This window comes from Rutidosis leptorrhynchoides, chromosome 6 (assembly GCF_046630445.1).
Source record: "Rutidosis leptorrhynchoides isolate AG116_Rl617_1_P2 chromosome 6, CSIRO_AGI_Rlap_v1, whole genome shotgun sequence".
Lineage (NCBI taxonomy): Eukaryota > Viridiplantae > Streptophyta > Magnoliopsida > Asterales > Asteraceae > Rutidosis > Rutidosis leptorrhynchoides.
The window spans coordinates 85,189,231-85,216,962 of NC_092338.1; the positions used below are offsets into that span (position 1 = coordinate 85,189,231).

At 29.3% G+C, this 27,732-nt stretch overlaps 2 protein-coding genes across 2 annotated transcripts; one reads left to right on the forward strand and one right to left on the reverse strand.

Moving 5' to 3' along the window:
• The first annotated feature begins 7,026 nt into the window (after nucleotides 1-7,026).
• On the forward strand, nucleotides 7,027-12,287 carry LOC139852463 (uncharacterized). The gene is made up of 13 exons (XM_071841760.1): nucleotides 7,027-7,327; nucleotides 9,374-9,450; nucleotides 9,532-9,612; nucleotides 9,710-9,838; nucleotides 9,908-9,994; nucleotides 10,248-10,301; nucleotides 10,430-10,520; nucleotides 10,606-10,676; nucleotides 10,749-10,818; nucleotides 10,977-11,029; nucleotides 11,303-11,396; nucleotides 11,505-11,602; nucleotides 12,081-12,287. Exons 1-13 carry the CDS (start codon nucleotides 7,045-7,047, stop codon nucleotides 12,168-12,170), a joined length of 1,278 nt encoding a protein of 425 aa, XP_071697861.1. The 5' UTR covers nucleotides 7,027-7,044; the 3' UTR covers nucleotides 12,171-12,287.
• A 150-nt stretch (nucleotides 12,288-12,437) lies between these two features.
• LOC139852932 (protein PEROXIN-4) lies at nucleotides 12,438-15,645 on the reverse strand. Its single transcript, XM_071842276.1, has 6 exons — nucleotides 15,579-15,645; nucleotides 15,392-15,426; nucleotides 14,572-14,691; nucleotides 14,357-14,485; nucleotides 13,552-13,681; nucleotides 12,438-12,728 (listed from the first exon to the last, which is right to left on the reverse strand). The coding sequence occupies exons 2-6, from the start codon at nucleotides 15,395-15,397 to the stop codon at nucleotides 12,640-12,642; spliced, it is 474 nt and encodes a 157-aa protein (XP_071698377.1). The 5' UTR covers nucleotides 15,398-15,426; nucleotides 15,579-15,645; the 3' UTR covers nucleotides 12,438-12,639.
• Between the last annotated feature and the right edge of the window lie 12,087 nt (nucleotides 15,646-27,732).

Genomic DNA, 27,732 nt, shown 5'->3' on the forward strand with positions numbered 1-27,732 from the left:
ATGATCCTTCCAAATCCCTTTGGACGAATGCATCATTCATTGATTTCATAGTGATGTTTTGACCTCTATATGATACGTTTTGTAAACATTGCATTCTTTTGAAAAGGCACACCATAAATGAATATATAAATCCAAGGTTTTCGACGTCTGATGATTTCTACGTATAGACAATCGCCGTATATAATAGTTTATAATACAACATCCGTTGACAATACAGTCAAAATAAGATACATGGTGATGATTTTGTGAATGCAAAGTTTTCTTGAATAAAGCATGTATAACTCCATGCACATAGCTTGTATAACGTATAAGCAAACAGCGAAAGACTTCTAGGAACCTGAGAATAAAACATGCTTAAAAGTGTCAACACAAAGGTTGGTGAGTTCATAGTTTTAATGTTGCGCATAATCTGTTTATAAAGGTGGATCACAAGTTTTCAGTTGTTTCATCTAGAAACGTTTATCAAAATATTCTACGAAATTGAGCACCCTGGTAACTAAACTTAACGTATATATAATTTATACCCTTTGTATAATCATCTTAATAATACACGCAAACCAACATGTACGCTTCTCAAATAGCATACGTCCGTTAAAAGGCTAGTGCTCTAGATCGGACGGGAATATCAAGCCCTATGGATCCATATACTACTACTCGCGCCCACCAGTTCTTATAACTGGCAGTTACTAGTTACCAAAGCTAAGGGATTTTTGGTTCAAACTCGGTGTAGAATTTAGTATGTACTTGTATCCATTGCGTATAAAATAAAGTGCATGTATTCTCAGCCCAAAAATATAGATTGCAAAAGCAATTAAAAAGGGAGCAAATGAAACTCACCTTAGCAGCACATAAGGTCATTCATCAAAAAGTGACCGAAACTCGGAATGCAAAATTAACCGTAGATCTCAACCTATAGAACATATATTGGTCAATACATGTCTAATAAGCTAGGTTAGGTCATAGTGTATCACAATCCTAATGCTCGAGACCGACATGTAAAAGTTAATAAAAGTCATCTCAAAAGTCAACCTGACCCAATATGATCTTTAAATATATACATGTTTATTAACATAGTATAAGTCTTGATAATTGAACGAATTTATTGTTTATCAACTCAAAATATTATTTATTTCAGGAGCTATATTATATTTGACTTATCATGGCAATCGAACATGATTTTCATATAGTTTTCCAATACTTGAAAAATCAGATTATAGTGTTTTTAAAGCTTTAAAACATGATAAGACAGTCAACTTTGACAATTGTTCAACAAGACGAGACGTGTCTTATATAAATCAATTTACTCGATTAGTAATATCTAAAAATCCAATTTATCAATCTCATAGACAAGTTGTTTAAATATTAATTTACATTTTCAAACACAATTTCAATTAACATCATACATAATTCAGTTGACCATATCTTTTAATCCGTTCATCGAAACCACATGATTTCTAAATGAAAAGTTATTGATTTTTCGTCAGCTTTCCAACGACATGCATATCATATATCTTATCCTAGGAGCATATGTATTAAATTCATGATCTATCATAAACTATTTAACGACAAAATTAATCGTACTAGCATGCATAATCCTATATACTCGAGCACTAGTCAGGGATACACTATTAATATATAATAGATAAGATATAAATGCTTACGTATCAATATTGTGATTCAATATTGTAGGAAAGTACATAGATGCAACGGAGATGATAAACACTAGATTGACCTTACGAACATACCCTCGAACATTACCCATCACCTCCATAGCTATAACCCATAATTTCCTTAGTCATATCCCACTCGAAAAACCATTTTAAAATTACTCGGACAGCACTCCGTCGTAATATTTTATGTATAATACTAATAGTAATACTAATAATAAGTTTAATAATAACATTAATCTTAATAATAATGATAATAATAATAATATAATTAATAATATTACAGAGAGAGAAAAAAATGAGAAAGAACGAAGAAAGATAGAATGAGTGAATGCATAAACTGAACGAAATACGCTCGATTTATAATTGTGGCCTGTCCCTGACCCCCATGCGATCGCATGTGGTCTCTACTTTATATTCATGCGTTCGCATGTAACTAGTCTCCATCTCACAAAGTTTTAACATATAGCTACCAACACTTTCATTATGTATACATATATATTTATTTAATATATAATATATTTAATCTTTAGAATTAATTAAATATTATATTATATTCTCGTGCATAGTTAATTTGTAATTTTTACACCAATGTGTTGTACGTTGACTCTCGACTTACGTACCGGTTCCGGTTTATCGAACGCATTCTCGTACGCTGAGAAAACTAGTACTTTACGTTTCGCGACGTGTACCTTTATCAATAATTAGACTTATTTCACCAATGAGTATACTAACTAGAATGTAACTTATACTTTTGAGTGTTATGGTCATTTGCTTCCTAAAATCATCGTCCTAGTATATATAATAATATTATTTTAAATCTAAACGTTTTATAACTAAGTTATTATTATATTTTTATCACATTATAAAATATATATATATATATATATATATATATATATATATATATATATATATATATATATATATATATATATATATATATTCATGTCTAGTTACAAATATTTGTTCGTGAATCGTCGGTCAAAATCATATAAATTTTAAATTTAAATTTGGTCAGAAATTTCCGGGTCGTCACAATAAGCAAGGTCTGTAATGTTGAAATCTCAAAAACTTTGAACTGTGTTCATGTAATCAATTACCCTGTGAGTGTGCTCGACGAATTACGAACATTTATGTGTATATAGATATATATAATATAGTTATATTAATTGAAAACGTTAACAAAGTATTAGATGTATAATACTTTACAAAACGTATTTGTTTCAATATATGTTTAATATATTTATCGACGGAATTAAAAGATAATATTAAATGATTGAATTATCAGATATATTGTGATATGATTACGAGTCTATGTTATGAGGTCCACTGTGATTTAAGAAATCTATTCTTTTTGATAACATTCGGAAAATGGTAAAGTGATTTATAAGTAAGAACAAATGTGTCAATTAACGGGAACTAGACAAGGGTTAGTGGAAATTCCTGATTAATTTCCAATTCATGTTTTATAATATTTTCCTCGTGACCTTGATAAGATAACTATGTTAACTTTCATTTTATTTAATGTGAAAGTAAGAACGTGGAGTGTAAATAACTTAGATGTTGGATATTGACAAGTTAAGTAACTCGACATTTTTCATTAATATGATTTCATACGTTTATTTAACCTTTGGACTTTATCCCATACTTCACCAACAGACTGTAATTTAAAAACTTGAAACCTATTATGAATATATATAATTCTATTTTTCTAAAACGTTTTATGATATAACGATTTTCATTATTTTAAGCTTTTAACAAAATGATTCTTATATATATTTAGTTTTGGAAAGCAAAATTATCATATTTATTTGATTTAGTTCCAAACGTACAAAAACGTTTTCAGTTTAAAAAGAACTTTATTATTAAAACGTATATAACTTTTATAAATATCTAGAACCACTTTTGACAACTCATTTCTTAACCAGTATGATAAAGCTAACGATATTTATATATTATTTTATTAGATATATATAACGATTTAAATTAATATTATATATATTTATATGCGTATTATACGTACATAGTTTTATACTTTTACTATACTTTAACTTTACCTTTTACTTTACTTTTACTTTACTTTAATTTTAATAATAATTCACTTTAATAATTCATACTTTAATAATTCACTTTAATAATTCATACTTTAATAATTTACTTTAATAATTCATACTTTAATAATTCACTTTAATAATTCAAAAATCTATTATAAATAGAATTGAATAGGTTTCATTATTTCATAGAAACTTAAAAATATATTTTTCTAAACTCTCTCAATCTATTTACATATATATATTTACTCAGTATTATTTCAAGATATTATTAGTATACATGAAATACTACGACGGAGTTATGTTCAGGCGATTTCAAAATAAGTTTTCAAACGGGATAGAGATAAGGAAATTATGGGTTATAGCTATGGAGGTTATGGGTATTGTTCGAGGGTATTGCTCGTGAGGTCAACCTAACGTTTATCATTTTCGTTGCGTCTACGTACTTTCCTGCAATATTGAATCACAATATTGATACGTGAGCATTCATATTTTAACTTTTATATATTATGAGTGTATCCCTGACTAGTGCTCGAGAAGATAGGATTATACATGCTTGTACGTTTATTATTGTCGTTAGATAGGTTATGTTGAATCCTGATTTAGATACATATGCTACTGAGATAAGGTATATGATATGCATGTCGTTGGAAAGCTGGCGAAAAATTAATAACTTTTCATTTAGAACTCGTGTGATTTCGATGAACGGATTAAAAGATATAGTCAACTGAATTATTATTACTTTTAGTATATTTATTGTTAAAATGATTATTATTACTATCGTCGTTATTATAGTCGTTATAATTACTATCTAATTATTATTATTATTATTATTATTATTATTATTATTATTATTATTATTATTATTATTATTATTATTATTATTATTATTATTATTATTATTATTATTATTATCATTATCGTTATTAATAAAATGTATTATCATTAAAAATTGTTATTTTTTATTATTATTACTATCGTTATTACCGTTAAAGTTATAATTAGTATTATTATCATTATTATTATTATCATTAAAATAGTTATTAGTATTATCATTATCATAATATTTATTATTATTAGTATTATTATAATTAAAACTAATATTAATAACATCTAATTATTATGATTACTATTATTATTATTATTATGAACGCGATATAAAAGACGACTAAAAGCTATTAACAAATTAATTAGGAAATAATGAGTATAAGTATCATGATGAAATTAAAATATTGAAAGACATTGATTTAGATAAAAATATCGTTTTCATTATTTTTACTATTAAAAGTATTATTAATATTAAAACTATCATCTTACTAAGATCATCATTTTTAATAGAAATATCATTATTATTATAAGATATCATTATTATTATCATTTAGTATTATTATTTAATTATCATTTTGAATAGAATTATTATCTTTATAAAATATTATTATTATTACTGTTAATATTAAAAAGTATCGTTACTATTATCATGAATAGAATTATCATTTATCATACTTAATATCATTTTTAGTAAATATAAATATTGTTATTTTTATTAGTAGAATAATGATAATTATTATTATTATTACAAAATAATACAACTTTTACTCATTATTATTACTATCAATATTATTTTATCAAATAAATATATAATACAGAGACATTTTTACTACACGTAATATAATTACATTAATATTACATATCACTATATTTTTATGATATTAAGTGAACTTTATAAATTTTATTATTTAAGATATATAAAAGTATATTTTTATCATATATAAATTGTAATATAAATTTTTATTATTAATAAATGACTTATATTATTTTTCTCTAATAAAATCTTATAAATATATTTAAATATATAAAATGATTATTTAAATTTCATATTGAACATGTATGGACCTGTAAATTATTTTGGGTCAAATCGACTTTTGTTGACTTTTACGTATCGATCTCGAGCATTAGGATTGTGATACACTACGACCTGACCTAAATTGTTAGACAGTTATTGACCAACATATATATATATATATATATATATATATATATATATATATATATATATATATATATATATATATATATATATATATATATATATATATATATATATATATATATATATATATATATATATATATATATATATATATATATATATAGGTTCGTGAATCCAAGGCCAACCTTGCACTTGTTCAATGACGCCATATGTATTTTTACTACGAAATACAATATTGTGAGTTTCATTACTCCCTTTTTAAATGCTTTTGCAATATATATTTTTGGGACTGAGAATACATGCACTTTTATAAATGTTTGACGAAATAGACACAAGTAATCGAAACTACATTCTATGGTTGAATTGTTATACCGGATATCGCCCTTGTTGAACTTGGTAGCCTAAGAATTGGTGTTTATTATAATTGTCACAAATTGACGCGAATCCTAAAGATAGATCTATGGGCCTTGACAAGCCCCAGTCAGAGAATTTGAACTGCTTTAGTACTTCGATGTTTATATGTTTGGGGATATTCTAGATGCATTTTGTTAATGTCGGTTACCAGGTGTTCAATCCATATGAATGAATTTTAAACACTTACGAGTGTATGATTATTGATTAAATGAAATCTTGTGGTCTATTAAAATTATGGAAGTGATTGATTATGATAAACTAATGAACTCACCAACCTTTTGGTTGACACTTGAAAGCATGTTTATTCTCAGGTTTGAAAGAAATCTTCCGCTGTGCATTTGCTCATTTTAGAGATATTTCTTGGAGTCATTCATGGCATATTTCAAAAGACGTTGCATTCAAGTCATTGAGTTCAATAAAGATTATTACTAAAGTAAATGACAGATTATGTCATTTATAGTTTGGATGTTATGGAATGGTATGCATGCCAGTCAACTTTCGATGAAATGAAAGTCTGTCTTTTAAAAATGAATGCAATGTTGTAAAATTTATCATATAGAGGTCAAATAACTCGCGATGTAACTATATGTTATTGTATTCGTTCTTATGGATTTGGACGGGTCGTCTCATGTTCAGTAAAAATAAATAGTCTATGGTAAAAATGTTTACGGACGTACATATATAAGACATAATAAGATATGTTATATACCTTATCAAAATATGTTGAAAATTGAAATCGTTTGAAAATTAAATCACAAATCGATGTAATTTTATATATTTTTTTTTTTTTGAAGTTAGAACGGAATTTTATCTTATTTTGTTTTGTTCTCATATCAAAAGTGAAAAGTCTCAAGGTGTCGCTCACATCGAATGTATACAAACTTGTACCATAGTACATTGCTTCTCCCACTTGAATTGCATGGACACAAAGTTATTGCACGTGCAATCCTTATCACCTCCAACAACCACCACGTGCCGGATGTCACTGCGGGCCCCATCACATTCATTGTCTTCTTATGCATTTTTATCACCATCATTCACTCCCCTACACCATAAACACAAAATCAGATCACGCTATGTCAACGGCCACTCTGTAACTGTCGTTCGTCGGAAAATTGAAGTCATGGACGCCGTTGAAGTAACACCGTCGGAGCTCCGGTCTAACTTCATTCAACTTCTTCGTACTCGCCGTTCAGCTGAAGGTACTTTATTTATATATTAAGCATGTTGAAATTAGTTAAATGAAACTAACAATGATGAAATTGATATACTGCTATGTGCGTAATTGGTATATGAATTTGTTAGACTAGTTCTAACCCCGACTGTGACATCAAGTCAGATTTGTACTTTTGGCCCAAAAAGTGCATTTGACTAGTGTCAGATTTTGACCCTCCAATAAACCCAAATGTCAAATGGAAGTGTCAAATTCAGTAGCGTCCACCAGTTTTGTATTTTTTTTTTCAAATGAATTAAAATGGTAAACAAATACAACAAAATAAAAAAAATACATAAATTAATTTTTCATAAGAATTTAAAAATACATAAATTAACAATTACATAGATTCAATAAAAAAAAACTAATTCGCAATGCGAAAAGTTGGTGGAAGGTTCCAGATATGCTCGACTAAATCATCGGTAAGTTGGTTGTACATGTCTCGATCCCTTATTTCTCTTGCGATGATGTCTCGATCTCGTCCTCTGTTCCGTATACGTTCCATACCATTTTCCATTTCTTCGGTAGTGAATCTTTCTTCCCATTCAGAATGTGCAAAGCCGTTATCTTCAAGTATCATGTTATGTAATATGAGACAACATTCCATCACTCTTCGCATCCTGTTAACTGACAAACTTCGTGAAGCTATACGTATAATATGAAAACGACCTTGAAGAACCCCAAATGCCCTCTGTATATCCTTTCGGGAACTAGCTTGAAATCTAGTAAACTTAATCGTTGGTTCTTCAGTAGGACATGAATATCCTTTAACTAAAGTTGCCCAATCGGGATATATACCGTCCGCAAGGTAATATCCTTTGCTATATTCATGCCCATTTACCTCAAATGGTGCGGATGGAAATGTTCCGTTCTTAAGTTTATCAAATATAGGTGATTGGTTCAAAACGTTAATATCATTGTTAGAACCCGTCATCCCAAAAAAAAAAAATGCCAAATCCACAAGTCATATGAAGCAACTGCTTCAAGCATAAGGGTCGGTTTCTTGTGATCACCCCGAGTGTATTGTCCTTTTAAAGCAACAGGACAATTCCTCCACTCCCAGTGCATACAATCTATACTCCCGAGCATACCCCTAAAACCATGTCTCTCCTCGTGTGCACTATATAATCTAGCAACATTATGTGCATTCGGAGATCGCATGTATTCACTTTTGTACAAAATAATAACACACATACAAAAGTAATCTAGACATAGTATGGATGTTTGCTCACTCATTTGCAAATATTCATCTCACATATCGGGAGCGGTTCCATACGTCAATTGGCGTATAGCTGACGTACATTTTTGTAAAGTAGTAAATGTAGGCCTACCGATAGCATCAAAACTTTGAGAAAAGTAACTAAAATATTCTGTCATATTATCACTTTGGAAAGTAGTTATACCTTGCACTATCCGGAGAAATAATTGTATTCGCATACGAAAACGCCTTCTTAATTTTTGCATGGATATTTTGGCGTCTCACAAAAATAATCATCCCACAAACGTTGTGCAGCAACCTCACGTTCCCTAGGAATGTAACCTTAACTCTCGGAATAGACGGTGTCGATTCGACTTCGGAATCATCTTCTTCTATTTCTTGAATTAATTGTACAATCCGCAAATCTTCGGAGTCGGAATTAGACCCCCGTAACCTCGAACCCATTTATAAAATGGTAATGTTTTATAAAAAAATATGAAAAGAAAAAGAGTAAGAATGATAGGTGTAAAAATGATATGATGTTTGGTGTAAAAATAGTCTTAGTGAGCTGTCTTTTGTGCAACATAATGACTCAATTGCTAATTTGAAGAAGAAAAAAGTCAAATGTGGACTTTAGAAAGTCAAATGTGGCTGTTATATTCTAGAGTAGTATTAAGTTGGAAGAATACCAATTATGCAAATAATGTAATGCTAATTGATATTGATATTCACTAGTAACAAGTAGAATTTTTTTTTTTTTTTTTTTTTTTTTTTTTTTTTTTTTTTTTTTTGTCAAGTTCTTGTTCATATTATATTGGCAATGCATGATATTTTCAGTTCCACTTGAAATACAACCTGCAAAGCCTGTAAAGGAACCTTTATATCAGGGAACTCCACCACCAAAATATAGTGAGGTGAATATTACTTAAAACTAATATTAATATTTACCTTTATATAATCTTTGTTAAAAATCATATTTTTTTTACCCGTACCAGGCAATGGAATCTTGTCCGAAAGTAGAAATTTCCAACTTCAAGGAACACCTAATCGAAGAAAACGTGTACTTAACCACCGAGGTGACTAAATCCTAAAATCCGATTTAATTTGTTACCTCAATCTCACAAAGTTATGAATAAGTTAACACGACGAAACTTATTATTGTATCTATTTTAGGAAGGAGAGCAAGGGCGTTTGCCAGTGCTGATCTTGAGTATGAAAGAAAACGTGACTACGAAAAGACCAGCTGTTGTATTTTTGCATAGCACTAATAAGTGCAAAGAGTGGGTTCGCCCATTACTTGAGGTAGCAGATTGTTTTTGCAGTCTTTGATAAGCTGTCGAAAAGAAATGTTCTGATAAGTTAATATTTCAGGCTTATGCTTCACGTGGATATATTACAGTTGCCATTGATTCTCGTTACCATGGAGAACGTGCCAAAAACAGCACCACCTATGAGGATGTAAGCACCAAAAACAAATCATGTGCGATTTCTCCGCCTTTTGTCGGGTCAAAATGAGGTTTGGGTCCAAACGGGTCAGGAGTTTTGAAGGGGTCAAACCGGTCAGGACTGGTCAGATTGGGTCGGGTCAAGACTCAAGACCCATTCTTATCCTTAAACTTTTTTTGCAACTAATTAAAATACCAACGAAATTAAACATATTTTGTTATTTGAATCTAAAACCATAATCCGGTTTCATATATTTCGAATGCAGGCTCTTGTTTCATCATGGAAAAGAGGGGATACGATGCCGTTCATCTTTGACACGGTTATACTTCTGCACGTCCATCATATTTAAACGCTTATGTTGAAACAGTGTTAATTGCTAAAGTTAAAATTTTTCTTTTTTGATTATTAACTTTTTTTCTATTTTATTTTTATTTTGTCGTTCGGCAGGTTTGGGACCTTATAAAGTTGGCAGACTATCTCAGTGAAAGAGACGATATCGACCAGTCAAAAATAGGAATTACTGGCGAATCACTTGGAGGTTAGATTGATGAAACGTAAAGCATACATGGGAGGATATCATTATATCTTGAATTTCTTAGCTTATATGTTGTTTATTCATGCAGGAATGCATGCATGGTTTGCTGCTTTTGTTGACACACGTTATTCGGTGGTGGTCCCCATAATTGGTGTTCAGGTATGTAATATTAGAAACGATTCAGTTACCTACGTGAAGATAAACCAAATTGAATGTGATGTGGTTGTGTAGGGATTTCGGTGGGCCGTAGATAATGATCAATGGCAGGCACGAGTTGACAGTATCAAGTCTGTGTTTGAAGGTGAGGATAGTATTTTACAAAATTAAGATAAATCTTTGTTACATTTCACTTTTATGTAATACAAAAAATTACTACTTATTCGAAAATTAATCAAAAACTCTTTAAAATAGGGAAGTTGCACTGTTTTTTGATGCTCTTTTGACATTCATTTGTTTTAGAAGCACGAACCGACTTACGCAAGGATGTGATTGACAAAGAAGTTGTGAAAAAGGTGACTATCTCCCATCTCCTAATGTTTTAATCTAACAAAAAGTGTGACTATGATAATTCGTTTAAACTGCCTTCAGTAGTGAATTATTTGGATATATATATACACATAACTGATGTAGATTTTGAATATCTGCAAATGAAAACTTATGCAATTTGACAGATTGGGTGATAAGAAAAAGAAAAGAAACTATTTGTGCTATATTTTTAAATTAATTAAAATTAAAATCATGACATTTTTACTAGAAATTATTGATTGTGCTACTTTTGTGACCAGGTTTGGGACAGGATAGCTCCTGGTTTAGCAACTGAGTTCGATTCAAATTATACAATCCCGCTCATAGCACCACGCCCTTTGTTGATGTTGAACGGTAAAACTACCCATCTAACATCCTATTAATCCAAGTTTTATTAACTGATTCTTCATGTTTTGTTCCAACTTGACAGTATAACATTGCAAAGCTTTCTGATTAATACAGGTGCAGAAGATCCCCGTTGCCCAATGGCAGGTCTGGATGTTACCATATCTAGAACACGCACGGCTTTTGAAGATGCCGAATGTTCACTTAGTTTCCATGTATTGTACACCATTTCCTGCTTTTAATTATCAGCAAAATGGGCGGGTTGGTTAATGGGCCAAAAATGGGTCATTTTTGTTAGGGTTGGCTGGTTTGACCCAAAATACTTGTCCAAATTATACGTACGCAATTAGTGGGTACAAGGTCAGTTATTCAGCAATAATCTAACTATTCCGATGAAGATATCTTAGAGGTCTTTACGCATAAAAAACACTGGGGGACATCGATTTGGTGTTTTAAGTGAATAGAAATCATGATACAACCTCGTTTTGAGTTGGTAGTTAGTTTCAAATAGTTCAACACTTGCAAGTTGCAACACAAACTGTGTTGACTTTTAAACCAATCAGTTTGAAGTATTTTGAACCCCAGAGACCATAACCTTAGACAGAATTACTTAAATGGTTGGATTAGGGAGCATTAAAAGTTGGTTTAACCTTAAGTATCTGTGTCATATGTTCGATTATAAATGAAATGCAGGTGGTAGCAGAAGCAGGAATTGGGCATCAGATGACATCATCAATGGTTAAAGAAGCAAGTGATTGGTTTGACAAGTTTCTTAAATCATAGAAAGTTTTAATCCATTATATAGTTACTGGCAGATCATCTGTTATGTGTGTATATGATTCCGTTGATTGTAGTCTTGTGACATCTAAAAATCAGGGTTGATAATAGAGGTCGTTTTTCTTGAATCGTATAATCATTTAAGTGCGTGTTTGATAAAACAAAAAAATAAACTTCTTCGAATGATTCAAATATGCATGATTAAAAGTTTCTAATTGAATTTGGCCTCATTGTTAAAATTAAAAGAAACTTTAAAACATAATCCAAAGGTGCTAGTTTCTTCATATTACAATCATCACCAAGATAAACAACATTGGCAGATTATCTTTATTTACATCTTTTGAGTTATGATGTCATACAATATCTCCCATTAAAATTCACAATAAGTATTTAAAGACATAACATTGGAAAACAGACATAAACACGTACAATGCGTATATGAAATTATAAAAGCAAGAATAAGGTGATATCTGTTTCAGCCTTTCTTGGGCATAGCAGCAAGCCTGGTATACATCTTAGCCATAGACTGAAATCCTCGAACGTCACCAGATCGAAGAAGATTGCCTGCAACCAAGTTTCACCACAATAACGTAAAAACACAAGCCAAGGGAATGCATATGAGAACACAATCTGCCTTTCAAAAAAAAAATATGAGAACACAATCTCTCTAAGGGGTGCTTGAAACCCAATAAATAAAATGTGCAGTAACGATATTCAGTTTTGAGTATCTTCTTGTTTTTTATGATTACTTCGGATCAATGCAATCAATTTCAGATGACCGGATTGATGGTCTTGAAACGAAACGGGTTATTGCAGCTAAGGTACAATTAAATAAATATCACTAGCTTTTAGTAGCTAAGTATAATATGCCTGATTCTGGTTCACATTCTTCAAGTCATGGCAATAAAAAAAAATAAAAAAAATAAAGCAAAATACAAAAAAGAAAAATAAAATAATAAATAAATGCCACCATTCGCCCGAACGCGTGTTTCCTCCCGAACGTGTGTGTGTGTGTGCACAAATGATGAGTGTCGTTGAAATAAATGAAACACTGATGCAAAGCTTGCCGTTCAAAAAAAATAAAATCGCTTATCTACGTGGTAACACGTACAGACTTTTCTTTTTTAATACAGACGGACTTTTCTTTTTTTAAACAGACAGGTATATAAGTATATAAATACCTCAAACTAATATTAACGCTTCAATCATAGCTTTCACATCTAAAACAAATTTTGACAAGAAGCTTGATCAAGAAGAACTTATTCCAAACAAAGAGGAATATCTATAAAATGACTTTCAAGGAAATGATAACATGATAAAAGAAAAGCTAACAGTATTATCTATTAAGAGTATAAAAATTAATGATATATATTTATTATTATTATACCTGAATCACAATTCAATGGGCTATCTGCTTCTGGATGGGCCATTAACGCAATTATAGCCCTACAAACAGACTGCAGTGTCCAAGCAGGACTCCAAGCATTCTTCAGGATATCTAGGCAAATTTCTCCCGTCTGCACAAATCACAGAATATAAATCAAGTTATAAGTTACTCATATTATAGTTCTAAATGTATTAACATCTTTTATGATAAAATAAATGCTATCACATTCACGTTCCATGCAATTGATAGGTTGAATACAGCCAAAATATATCAGGTAAACATCCAACTCATTGTGCATTTTGGAAGCTTCTAAATTTGCGGCTTGTAAATGTACTAATCATTTTCATTAGCGAATAAAAAAGATCACACTCTTCAATATTTGATTATATTATGGTCCAATAATATTTAAGAACGTTGAGTTTCGTTCAAACTGCAACAAACTTGATTTATCAAATGAGAAAACTAAATCACCAAGTTTTTGTTTTAGATGTATATCCTCTTTTTTCACAAAAATGACATTTTTGGCGGTGTATTATGCACGGTCGTGTTAGAAGACCCTGACGGTCTAGTTAGCCATGATGTTAGTATCTGGTTTTTTGTTAGGCTTGTATTATCTTGAGAAATGTCTAAAGTTTTTCGGTAAGAGTCCCATCGCATTCTAATACAGTTGACTTATATAAAGGCATAAAACCTAAGCAGATCATAACACTATCTCTTATGATACAGTTGACTAGCTGAATCTTCGATATCACATAACTGCATTCTAAAGACCAAGTGGGGGAAAAGACAAAGAGAAGATTCATACCTTGAAATGTACATTTGGGTGAAATATTTTAGTTAAAAACCTCACTTGAGGAGGTTGCAAAGGATATTGCTCTGGCACAGAAAACGCAAGCTGAAAGACTCCACCTTCATAAGGAGTTTCCGACGGTCCCTGTATAATCACCCCGTCAAACAAAACGTAACAATATGCATATGTGTGTGCATGTACAATTGTACATCCAATCAAGTCAACCATACCTTGATAAGTGCAGTCCATTTAAATATGTTTGAGTCATCACAAACGAGCTGTATATCTGGATCAGCTACTTTCTCCCTCTGCACCTCCTTGTACTCCTTAAATAGCCTCGCTCTTGATGCCTACACTCCATATAAACATGCTCATCGATATAACGTTATACATCAAGTATCCTTACAAAAAGATTTATGTATATTGACTTGAAGTGTATTTGAATGTGCTTTTTGCGACTGATAATGTTATCCTGAATAACGGTAATCAGATAACAACCTACACTAAATCATGCCGCTGGCGACAGTATTGGTCCTTTTGTACGTGCGTATGTTTCTTGAAGTCGAAAGGATTAGTTAAACAAATAACATATGAGCGATTGAAATCTTTGACCATTTAAAAAACTAATAGATAAAATCACCGACAGAAGATAATCTTATATATTGTTGAATATAATTTCAAATTTTATATAAAGTTCATTACTTTCAAACAAATCAGTGAGCCATAAATACTTGATATGTGATCTCAAATTCCCTCTAAATATTGATGTATAGGTTACTATTGTATATTGTATATACTTTATTTTATAATAATATAGTGATATAAATATATATTCCATTTTGTTTCATTAGCAAATTCAACCTGAAATTAACAGCCAGAATGAAGGTATAACAGTATCATATATTATAACCTAGTAAATTTTAGGGCTTTTATCATTAGCAAAAAAATTGGGGGTTAGATGTCTCTATAAGCACAGGCATATATACACTGATCAATACATAAGCCAAAAACAGAATTGAAAAATTAAGGCGCCACAAAACAGATACTGACCTGCATTTTATGAAGCTTATAATTATAAACTTATTCTGCAAAATTTGTAAACGATACAATATCAATAGTAGCCTAATACTCCGTACTTATTAATCGCATGCTTGAGGAACAAAGATCGAATACAATATATAAGTATGAAACCCTTGAAAGGAATTGTTTATAAAATAAAGGTGTTAAATTTGCTTACCTGATCGACTGAGAGAAATCAATTGGAGTCGAAACAAGTATAGAAGATTAATGATGATTGATGATGTATGATGATATCATTGATGCAATTTACATATTTAACCTTTTTTACATTTTCTTTGTATGTATAGCCTTTAATCTTAACAAAGAGTGCACTTTGAAAATTTATATTTTCTCGATCAAATAATAATCAATTAATCAATAATCATAATCAGTTATATATAAAGTACAACTACTACATCTTAATGAGCAAATGTACGACTTTAAAGTCGTACCCAATTACTATCACACCCGAAACTACAACGAAAACTACTTTTGAATCTATTTTTATCAATAATTTACATAATGAAAAAATATATTCATTAGACTAAATGCTTAGAATTCGGTAATTGATAAATGGTGGCAGTGGCGGTTTCTTAGCATAAAAAAATCGTTTTGGACCAAAATCATCACGAGTATTAACGTTTCATATGGCGGGTTGTTTAGTGGCAGTTCTGCTTCACGAGCCAACAAATATACTTGGAACAGAATTCTGGAAATGGGTTACGACATTGACATTGCATGTATCTCGTTTTCAACTTTATTCGTTAAAAGCACTGGGATGGATTAGATACTAGTTTTAGGGATGTTCCATGGCCGGAAGATACTATCTTAAAACACACTTTCAAGAAATTATATCGGCTTGAGTCAAACAAGCATGTTCGAGTAAAGATCGTGTGTAGTGGTCAGGAAGCTACCGGGTTTTCAACTGGAATTGGAGTAGAAGCCTCTTCGGGAGAGGATGTGGGGAACTGAACAATCTCACTAACATGTTTAACTCTTTGTTACGATGCAACAAAGTCAGAAGACGTATGGATGTGAAAGCTATCGGACATAAAAGAATTTACAACCAAGTGTCTTTCATCATTGATTGATTCGAAGCTGCTAAAAAATCAATTGGGTGGAATAGAATTTCAACACAATCATTTGGTCCCGAAAAAGGTAGAGATTTTCATTTGGCGCACCAAGCTTCGTAGGCTTTCGATTCGAATCGATTAAGCATTGTTTATAATGATAGATTGGAATCGATTAAGCATTGTTTATGGGAATCTAAGGACGCAAGAGACTTGTGGAATCAGGGCGGTCTAGCAAATATTAAATTCGATTAAGCATTAATTGTTTATGCGAAAGGCAACCCTAAGTGGATTTCAAGGTCAGGGGATAAACTTGTGTGCAATGTTGTAGACCCCGAAATTCGAACTTCTGACATCTAACAAAAAGTGTCAGACCACTAGTACTTGGACTACAAGTCTACAACACAAGGTTAATAACAAGTAATCTGTTTTCTATTCAGCTTCAAGAAATGAGTTTGAACTTTATTACCCTTTGTCAACTAGCCTATTTGTGTCACCTGTCTAGCTACAACTCTTTATTCGTGAAGAAAATAACACAAGCTTCATAAAAAAACTCTCTTTGTTTCATAAAATTTTATTGTCCCTAATAAATTTTGTTAAATTCAAGACATATTGAATACGAGTATAAGTCAATTTTGCATAAGCTTTATTTTTTTATTATTTTTTTAAATGATTATGTAGTATATATACATTAATATTATTTGTTTTAATATTTCTTTTTGTGATTTTTTAAAAACAAATGAAATTAGTGAAACAGGAAAGTAAAAATGAGGCCGATTTAGCTTTTAATGAGTTGTCAACTACAAAAAAAAAAAAAAATACCATTGTCAATTTGTCATTGTAACCATCTCCTAATTCGTTCAATACATTCATTCACAAAAAATCACCAATCACAAAAACCCCATCAATCACTATACATTAGACCATATACAACCCAGCGTTAGAGGCTAGGCGTACGCTGAGGTGGAGGAAAGTGACGCATGGTGCCTTGAGGCGTAAGTCACAAATTCAACGAAATGTTAATGAGGCGTGAGGTTAACTACAACCAATCAAAAATTTTCTTTTTTTTCCTTTTGTTATTAATTTATTTCTTTTCCACTCAACCCCTAATCAGATTTTACCAAATCATACCTTCAAAATATTTGATACAAAACTTGACATTTTGGGTTAACTAGTGTCAAACACAGTCACAGTCAAAAAACCACGTTTTCACTAAAAAGTACACCATCTGCTTGTGACGTCACATGCAGGGTTAAAAATTGTCTTATATGTAACGACCCTGGATTTTCCAACTTTTATTTATTAATAATTATTATTATTAATACTTGTGATTAAACGAATGTATGTTATTACATTTACATGTTGCCATGATTGCCCGTACTTGACTTTAAATGCCCGAAATGTCTTTGTGACACACAAAACTTTCACGAATAATATTTTTTAGAATATTATTTACATTCATGATTAAGTTTTATTAATCATTTTAATTAACTAAGGTTATTAGTTAATTACTTGGGCTTTGTTGGATTTAATTGTTAATTAATGGAACTTGGGCTTTAATTAATGGTAGTGGACTTAAAGAGCCCACCCTACTTCCTTAGTGGACTTATTAGCCCATACTTACATGTAAGTAACCCATTTAAGTTTAACTAGATAGTTTGTTACACTTGGAATCTAGTTGCCTGATACTTCCCATGTAAACACCTTTATTAACCTCCTTTTTAGTCAAATGCATGTAAAGAACTAGTAGACAAACTCTTCCTCCCTCTCCCTTGTAGAAACCGTAGGTTGTGATGGGAGTAAAGGGAGGCTTGGTTTCATTTCTTTGTATTACTTGTTGCTAGTTTCCTTTCATTTTATCACACACACTTACTTGCACTTTTCTCTCATCTCACTTTTCTCTCAAGATTGTAAGTAACTTCAACATTTTCTCTCTTCCTTCCTTGAGTAAAAACCGAACCAAAGACTCCTCATCATCATTCTTTTGTTGATTGTTACTTGTCTTTGATTATTGTTACTTACTAGTTGTTGCTGTTCTTCACTAGTTACAAGAATCAAACTCTTTAGTTTATTCTTCTTTTTATCTTGTATTTACAAGAACACACAAGGACTTAACTTACTAGTTATGTTCTACATATAATGTTTGAAAGAAAAAAAGTCATGTGTTGTAAGACATACTTGAAGTTCATGAAGTAAACTTAAAAGTTTACTTCCTAAAGATCAAGACTTAGGCTTGAATCTTTAAAGTATGAACAACCATGACATATTAACTTGTTTACTTAGCTTATTTCTTCATTTTCTTGCTTATTAAAATCGTGATTTTGGTTGTTAATGGTCAAGTGTTACTAGTTAACTTTGATCTCATTTTTCTTGAACAAAAGTTAACTTTAAAAGTTCAAGAACATGTAAGTAAGCTTTCTTTAATTATAACTTTGTACACTTATGTTAGATCTAGACTTTTGAGTCATGGATCTTCAAGATCAAACTAAGAACCATGTTCTACATCTTAAGATCTTGATTAGTTAGTTATTTTCAAGTTTATAGTTCTACATTTCTTTTATATTTCATGTATGTGTTAAATCTAAGACTTTGATGTAACTTTGGTTCATCAAAACACTTGCAACACTTGATTGTGTTGTGCTACACATCTTAGACTTGCACTTGGGTTATGATGGTCAAAACTTGGTAAAGATGATGTAAACCCATCAACGAGTTGTACACTTGAAGCTATATGCATCAAGGATGAGAACCGTGATGAACATCAAGCACCAAAACCCACCGGAACCTACTGTTTTGCTGTTTCTGGGTCTGATCAGTAATACCTGGGCTGCTGTAACTATCATTTTCAGATAGCCCTGTTTGAGTAGATAACTTTTCATATAGGACTCGTCTTAATCCGAGTTACGGTTTAGGATTTATGGCCCTCCGATCGTCACTATGTCCTTTTAACGTTGTGCAGAAATTTCTGACCTACTCGCACTTAGACCGTCGCCACGGTCAAACGAAGACGAGTTTGCTTCTGTAAATTTTACCACACTTAAAGGACTCATAGGCGGAGCCATGGCCACTGGTCTCACCTTATTTCAGTAGGTATTGAGGCCGTGGTGACTGACCGAACTCAGTCTTTGTTTCAAACTCTTTTCATGAACGAAACTTACTTTACACCTTTTGTTTAATGATGAATGATGATGATGATGACCCTTATAACAACCCTCATATTTCCATACCTGAATTGACTAATTTGACTATAGGGTTGTTATCCATACGTAATATATAATTAAATTTGACATTGATCAAATATTTATTTTTAGTCGACACTTTTTGTTAACTAAAATATACACTAATTATATAAAATAACTTTAGTTAATATTAATATTAATGCGTATTATATTTAAAACTATATGAAACATAATTATTAATTAAATGATAAGTTATTTTAATCATTATATATATATATATTTTTAGCTTATAAAAAAAAGAGATTTTTTTTATAAATTAAATAATGAGCCCATGAATTTTGACTAAATATTTTCAAAAACAAAAACTTATTAAAAATATTTTTAACATGTTTTTATTTTTTGTCAAAATTGGCACCTTTATTTTATTTATATTTTTTCTTTTCACCTACCATTTTTTCCTATAAATACCCACTTCCATTTCATAAAAACTTGTATCAAATCTTTGGAAAAACTCTCTCACAAACTTGGGAAAGTACTTGAGGTATTTTCTATATTTTTTATCGAATTGCTTTTATTTTTTTTGTATATTCTTTAAAAATTAGAATTTAATATATATAAATTATTTTTACATGTTATAATTAGTATTATAAGTATTATGATGTATAAAAATAATTTTGATAATTTATGGAATATTATTTATAATTAAATACGAATTATGTAGTATTTAAACATAAAAACAATATAAAATTCGTAATAAAATATTAAACAGTAATAAAAATAATTATAAATTTTTTTTTGAGATTATTATATTTTTATAAACAAGCAAAAATTATAAAAATTAAATAAATGGGACGATTAGTATTTAAAAAGAATTTACTTTTGCATTATTCTAAATCGAGAGAAATAATAAAGAAAATACAAAATAAATACAAACGTGTATTAAATATTTTTATAAAATTTTTATATGATTAGTAGCATCACTGGATACTTTAAAAAAAATATAAAAATTAATTTTAAATTATTTTTCCAATTTATTTAATTATAGGCCGATTACAATGGTTAAATAATTAGAAAACATTAAATAAATAATATTTTGATATAAAATTTGATTTAATAATTTTTATAACATTTTTACATAATATAGAACCTGTAAAAAATATAAAATTATTTATTTAGTTCGATTTAATATTTATTACCTAATTAAATTTGATTAATATAAACCGAGTATATATATAAAGAAAAGTGGGAAATAAATACAAAAACTTGATAAAATTATTTTTATAAAATATCCTACTGAATTGTATAATTAACTAAGTTTATAAAAATTATAAATATAATATTTAATGAATTAATATTCGAATTAACATATATTAGTATGATTTTCGATTAACATAAGTATATTACATATACTAAATTAATATTATTATTATAACTTACGGTTAATAACTAAGTATACTATATAATAAAGTATAATGCTTATAATGTAAGTTAATAACAATACATTATTAATAAACACTTATTTTATAACTATACTAATTTAATAATAATAACTTATAGTATATAATATAAGATAATCAAATTGTTAATACATTAATAAATATAATATAACATATATAATAACATATAAACCTAAAGTGAAGGTTAATCAAAGATAATGTACGATTCATGTGAACATCATCGCTACTCACGGTCGTAAGTGAATGATGTCTAGGTTGCCATTTATGGGTAAGCTTGTGAATCTCGAATGCCATGACTTAGATTCTGGTCAAGAGTCCTGGGCTCCCGGTTACATCTGGTCATTCCTGACTTATTTGATAGCAACGAAGTTTAAATAAAGTTATACAACGTCTTGCTAAAGATTAACCCGAACTTTCTAAAGTTGGAAAATTACTATAAGTGGAAACTTTTCATAAATAGTAACCTTTCGAAAATGGAAATTATTTAGTGAACCATTACTATCAATATAGTACTATATACTATTGTCTGTTATGCAATGTCTGATCATACGTTCTATCTCTAGGTTGAGATCTCGGTTACGTCCTTCCGTTCAATTCTTTCGTGGAATACTCTTTTGTGCTACTAAGGTGATTTTCATAGCCCTACTTTTACTGTTTACTTAACTATTTATAACTTTTGGGGTGAGACACATGCTTGCTTTATAACTGTTTTACACTTAGACACAAGTACTAAATTGTTAACTATGCTGTCATGCTTTGATTCATGCTAAATCCCTACCGTAATATCATCAATTGCTACGTTTAAATGCAAACTTAATTATTGTGAGTAGGCCTATTGAGAGTAACGTCTCTAACCATTCGATCGTTGGTCTTTGGTTACATAATAATGATTCCACGACACTGACAGTACAAGGTGTCATAGGGTAAACTTGTTTAGTAGCGATATTACAAAATGCAGCAAGACTTTTAGATTGATATTTCTATATCAATCAACTTTAAACTAAATCTTGTGGTCTAAAACTTTGGATATTATTTATAAACCTGTGAATTTCACTCAACCTTTTTGGTTGACACTTTAAGCATGTTTTGTCTCAGGTGATGATTGAGCTAGCTATTTGCAACTTTGTGATGATAGATTTGATGCTTGCATGGAGTCCACATCGCATATTATATTTTAGTTCATAAACATTTATTTTACGTTTTAATACTGCTTCCGCTGTTTTATTAACAAAGGTTTTATTTAAAAAGTCTCATATAGAGTCGTTCTCGTTTATACAACTGTGTTATGATATGATTGGTCACAATTACCCCTGGTCCATTTTGGGGGGTGTGACAGATTGGTATCAGAGCAGGCTGTTGTAGAGAACCAGGATTGCATTTTAAGTGTGCCTTATACAATTAGGTACCTTAGCAATGTAGGACTACAACTTCCTTTGACTATAGTGCTTTTAATTATTGCCTTTAACTGTTAAATGCTACACTATACTTTAGAAACTTTACTTATCTTAGAATGCCGAGCCAATCTAAGAACTCTGCTCATTCTCCTAAGTACTATTCAATTCCGCCACCACATTTAAATGCGACACCGTTCTCGACATTCCTATGTCATCTATCATGGTTTTGTGTATTACATATGTATTACATGAAATATTATCCATAATTTTTGAAACTCCAATATTTGTTACTATTCATACTCAAACGTATATAACCTCCTTGTTATACCACGTACCTATATGCTTTATGCCTTTATGCATCGGTTTGCGAACCGGAAAATGTCATTGAGTTATCGAGAATCTCAAAGATATTATAATGTCATCACTACTCATATTCGTTACTTTTAAGTCTTTGTTTTCTCGTTATTTTTTATCATTGAATTTTCTTGACGGATGGCGTATACGAAACTCTATAATGGAAGGGTTTGGATTACCAATTTAAAGGATCCTATAGCTCAAGCCCTAGACCTGAATAGGCCATTACGAATTGAAAGTCTTTAATCATTATCTGATTACATACTTATCATTTTTAATCTAGACACGTCATACTGCAATTATTGCATAAATGGAGTATAGACAAATCATATCTTATCATATCTATCCCAATAGACTTTGTCTAACACTTTTCCTAAATTTCCTCCGTAAATTACGGAAATCTTTTTCTATATATACGTATTCAAGGAGACGAATATATCATTCAATATTCAACACCCATTTCATATCAAACCTTATTCCAAACACATAATATGGATTTCTCACCTGATTCCTCAAGTTCCTCTAGCTCCGAAGATAGCGTGACGGCAGTACACCCTGAAAGGACCCGTCCTAATCCATCCGGACGAAGTCCATATCGATTATAAACGATTCACAACAGTTGATTACATCGCGAGATACTTGACCTCTATATGATACATTTTACAAACATTGCATTCGTTTTTGAAAAGACAAACTTTTAATACATTGGAAGTTGACGGCATACATACCATTTCATAATATATCTAAACTATAAATGACTTGATAATAATATTGATGACATCGACGACTCGAATGCAACGTCTTTTGAAATATGTCATGAATGACTCCAAGTAATGTCTCTAAAATGAGCAAATGCACAGCGGAAGATTTCTTTCATACCTGAGAATAAACATGCTTTAAAGTGTCAACCAAAAGGTTGGTGAGTTCATTAGTTTATCATAAATAATTATTTCATCATTTTTAATAGACCACAAGATTTCATATTTCCATTTATCATAAACATACGTCCCATGCATAGAGACAAAAAATATCATTCATATGGATTGAACACCTGGTAACCGACATTCACAATATGCATATAAGAATATCCCCATCATTCCGGGATCCTCCTTCGGACATGATATAAATTTCGAAGTACTAAAGCATCCGGTACTTTGAATGGGGCTTGTTGGGCCCGATAGATCTATCTTTAGAGTTCGCGTCAATTAGGGTGTCTGTTCCCTAATTCTTAGATTACCAGACTAAATAAAAAGGGGCATATTTGATTTCGATAATTCAACCATAGAATGTAGTTTCACGTACTTGTGTCTATTTTGTAAATCATTTATAAAAAAACAGCGCATGCATTCTCAGTCCCAAAAATATATATTGCAAAAGCATTTAAAAAGGGATTAATGAAACTCACGCATATAAATATTGTAAAACAGTTAATAAAGCATTTGCATGTATTCTCAGCCCAAAAACGTAAAGAGTAAAAAGGGTAAATGAAACTCACCTAATGTATTTTGTAGTAAAAATACATATGACTATATCGAACAACAGAACAATGCAGGTTGGCCTCGGATTCACGAACCTATATCATTTGTATATTTATTAATATACATACTTTGTGTTCAATCAAATTTATTTATATATATATATATATATATATATATATAACTTTATTAATTTTATTATATTTAAATTATTAATATGTATATTTTATATATTCGTTCATATGTTTAATTTAAAATTTTGTTATGTCATAATTATTAATATATATATATATATATATATATATATATATATATATATATATATATATATATATATATATATATATATATATATATATATATATTATTTGTTTATTATGATAACTATTATAATGATACTAAAATAATATTTATAATGATAAAATTGATAATAATAATACTTAGTATTAATAATAATGATAATAATGTTCATGATTTCATTAAATGATAAAAGTAATGATAGTAATAATAATAGTACTTATAACAATAAGAATAATTATAATAATAACTATTTTTAATGAAAAGATTATTAATAATGATAATGAAGATAATAATTTTTATAGTAATACATAATACTTAATAATAATTATTATAGCAATTTCATCACTCATGATAATATTAATACCTATGTTAATTATAATCAAGATTTTCATGTTAAATTTCTAAATTAATAATAAGAATTTCTATAATATCATTTAATAATCTTAATCATAATAATAGTAATACTTATATTAGTGGTAATAATAGTATTAATAATTACAATACTTGTAGTAATAATATTAATTAATAATGATAATCAAAATCCTAACAATGATAATAATACTCAAATAATAATAATTATATAATAATACTTTTACTAATACTAATGATAATAATAATAATAATAACAATAGTATTCCTAATACTTAATAATAATACAATAACAATAACAATAATAATAATAATAACAATAATAATAATAATAATAATAATAATAATAATAATAATAATAATAATAATAATAATAATAATAATAATAATAATAATAATAATAATAATAAAAATGGTAATAAAACTACCTTAGAAAGCCCTTAAAGAGAATTGCACCCATGCTAGAATCGAACCCTTGACCCTCTATTACCACCCCACACACCTAAACCGATCGACCAAATCAGTTTTTCTGATATAATCCAAGACTCAATTATATTTAACCAACATTTATTTCTGTTTCTAATATCTTCTTCTTCTTCTTACATCTAAACTAGTCGACTAGGTCACCATCTCTGTAAAAACGAATTCCAAAAAAAATATGACTTGGAATTTTATTAACACGACCTGTGTTTTGGAAGGTTAACTCGACAGCCAAAAAAAAAATTAAATAAAAACAGAACATCGCTGCTGATGTTCGTATATATAAAAAAAATTGATATAGAATTCGAGAACGTTTTAGACAAAAATCATAATACAAAATATGTTCTAAATCTTATTTATAAACTATATGAATGATCAATTTAACTCAAAACAGCAAAACATGTTCGAATTTTCCTCAAGAACAAATGTTGACTTTATTTTTCAAGAACTTTGACTCAATAATTCTTGCTCGTTCTAAGGAATTGGGGATTGAGATTTTACAGAAAGATTTAGTGATTAAATCCTAACAAAACTACATTAATACATTTTGAAATAGCATTCGAATTTGAGATTTGAATTGAATGACACACGAACAGAGGTTATTGAAAAAAAAAATCGACATTTATAATTTGATTCTGTTTGAAAGTAATATCATTTGATATGAAGAGTGAAGAAAACGATTGAATTCCTTCATAACCCTGAACAACAGATTCGTTTGTATTGAGGACTTGGTGGACAGTTTTATTCGATGCCAGAAGAAAGAAAACAAAAAAAAATAAATATCAGATAGGGATTAGAAACATTATATGATACTGATATATAACAAATTAGACAGAAACAAAAATTTAGCTGTAGATAAAGATATGAAACTGATTTGGGTCCCCTTTTTATTAGGTAAGATTATATATAGATATATAATTAATAATTATAATTATGTTAACAATAATTAAATTAAAATTCTAATAATATTAATAATAGAATTAGTTATAATATTAATATTAATATTATCAAAATAAATAATGTTAATAATATTATTGATGATAAAAGTAATTAATTGTATTATTATTTTTTTTTAACAATTATAATACTCATCATAATAATTTGTACTAAAAATAATAGTTTTTAATGATAATGATACTAATGATTATAATACTCATAGATATGATAATAATACTTATAAGTATAATACTAATAATAACAATAATAATAATAATCATATTAATAACCAATAATAATAATAACCATATGATATACATTATATAATAACTTATTTGAAATATTAAATGTTTATACAATTTAACACATATTACAATATACATATAATTATATATAGAATTCATATATTTATATATAAATTGATATTAATTACAACTTAATTATTCTAATTATTATTTTACATTTTTAATTCCAATTGTTCAAAGTATACCTTATTAATTCAAGATGTTTATATATATACTTTTATTTATATTTATATATATATTACATATTTATCCACACCCAATTGTTCGTGAATCGTCGGCATAGTCAAAGGCTAAATGTATTTATGAATACAGTTCGAAAATTTTGAGATTCAGTTAAACAGACTTTGCTTATCATGTCGAAACCATATAAAGATTAAGTTTAAATTTAGTCGGAAATTCCCGGGTCATCACAGTACCTACCCGTTAAAGAAATTTCGTCCCGAAATTTGAGTGAGGTGGTCATGGCTAACAATAAAAATGTTTTCCTGACGAATATGAGTTGATAAATAGAGTTTTATCATCATTAAATAATATGGATAAAAATAATTCGATTATTCGAGGAGTACGAATGAAGCTATAACCAAAGAGTGAAAATAGGAAAGTAAAGATTTATCTTAACTATTGACAGAGTCAGGGTCGAATTCCGGAATTCAAGGGACTTAAAGAAAATCTTTGAAATCCAAAAGATTTGATTCTTCGGCGAATAAGGAAGTTAAGATCTCTATAATTAATGCGGAAATCTGTCTTGATTTCTTTGTCTGGTATTTTCACTATAGATGAACTTCTTCCGTTCCATTACTTTCACCATTCCTATACTTTCTTCCTCTATTCCTACTTTTAAAATATTGGGGAAATGCTCCATCCAGTTCTGATTCTTGCTATTTTCCTATCTATGTATCTGTCATCCTTCTTTTCAATCTTCCACCAGAAAATCTATTTACTTCTACTATTGCCTTGGGGGGAATACTATTCTTAATTATTTCGTGTCTTTATATTGCCATTCGTATTAATAT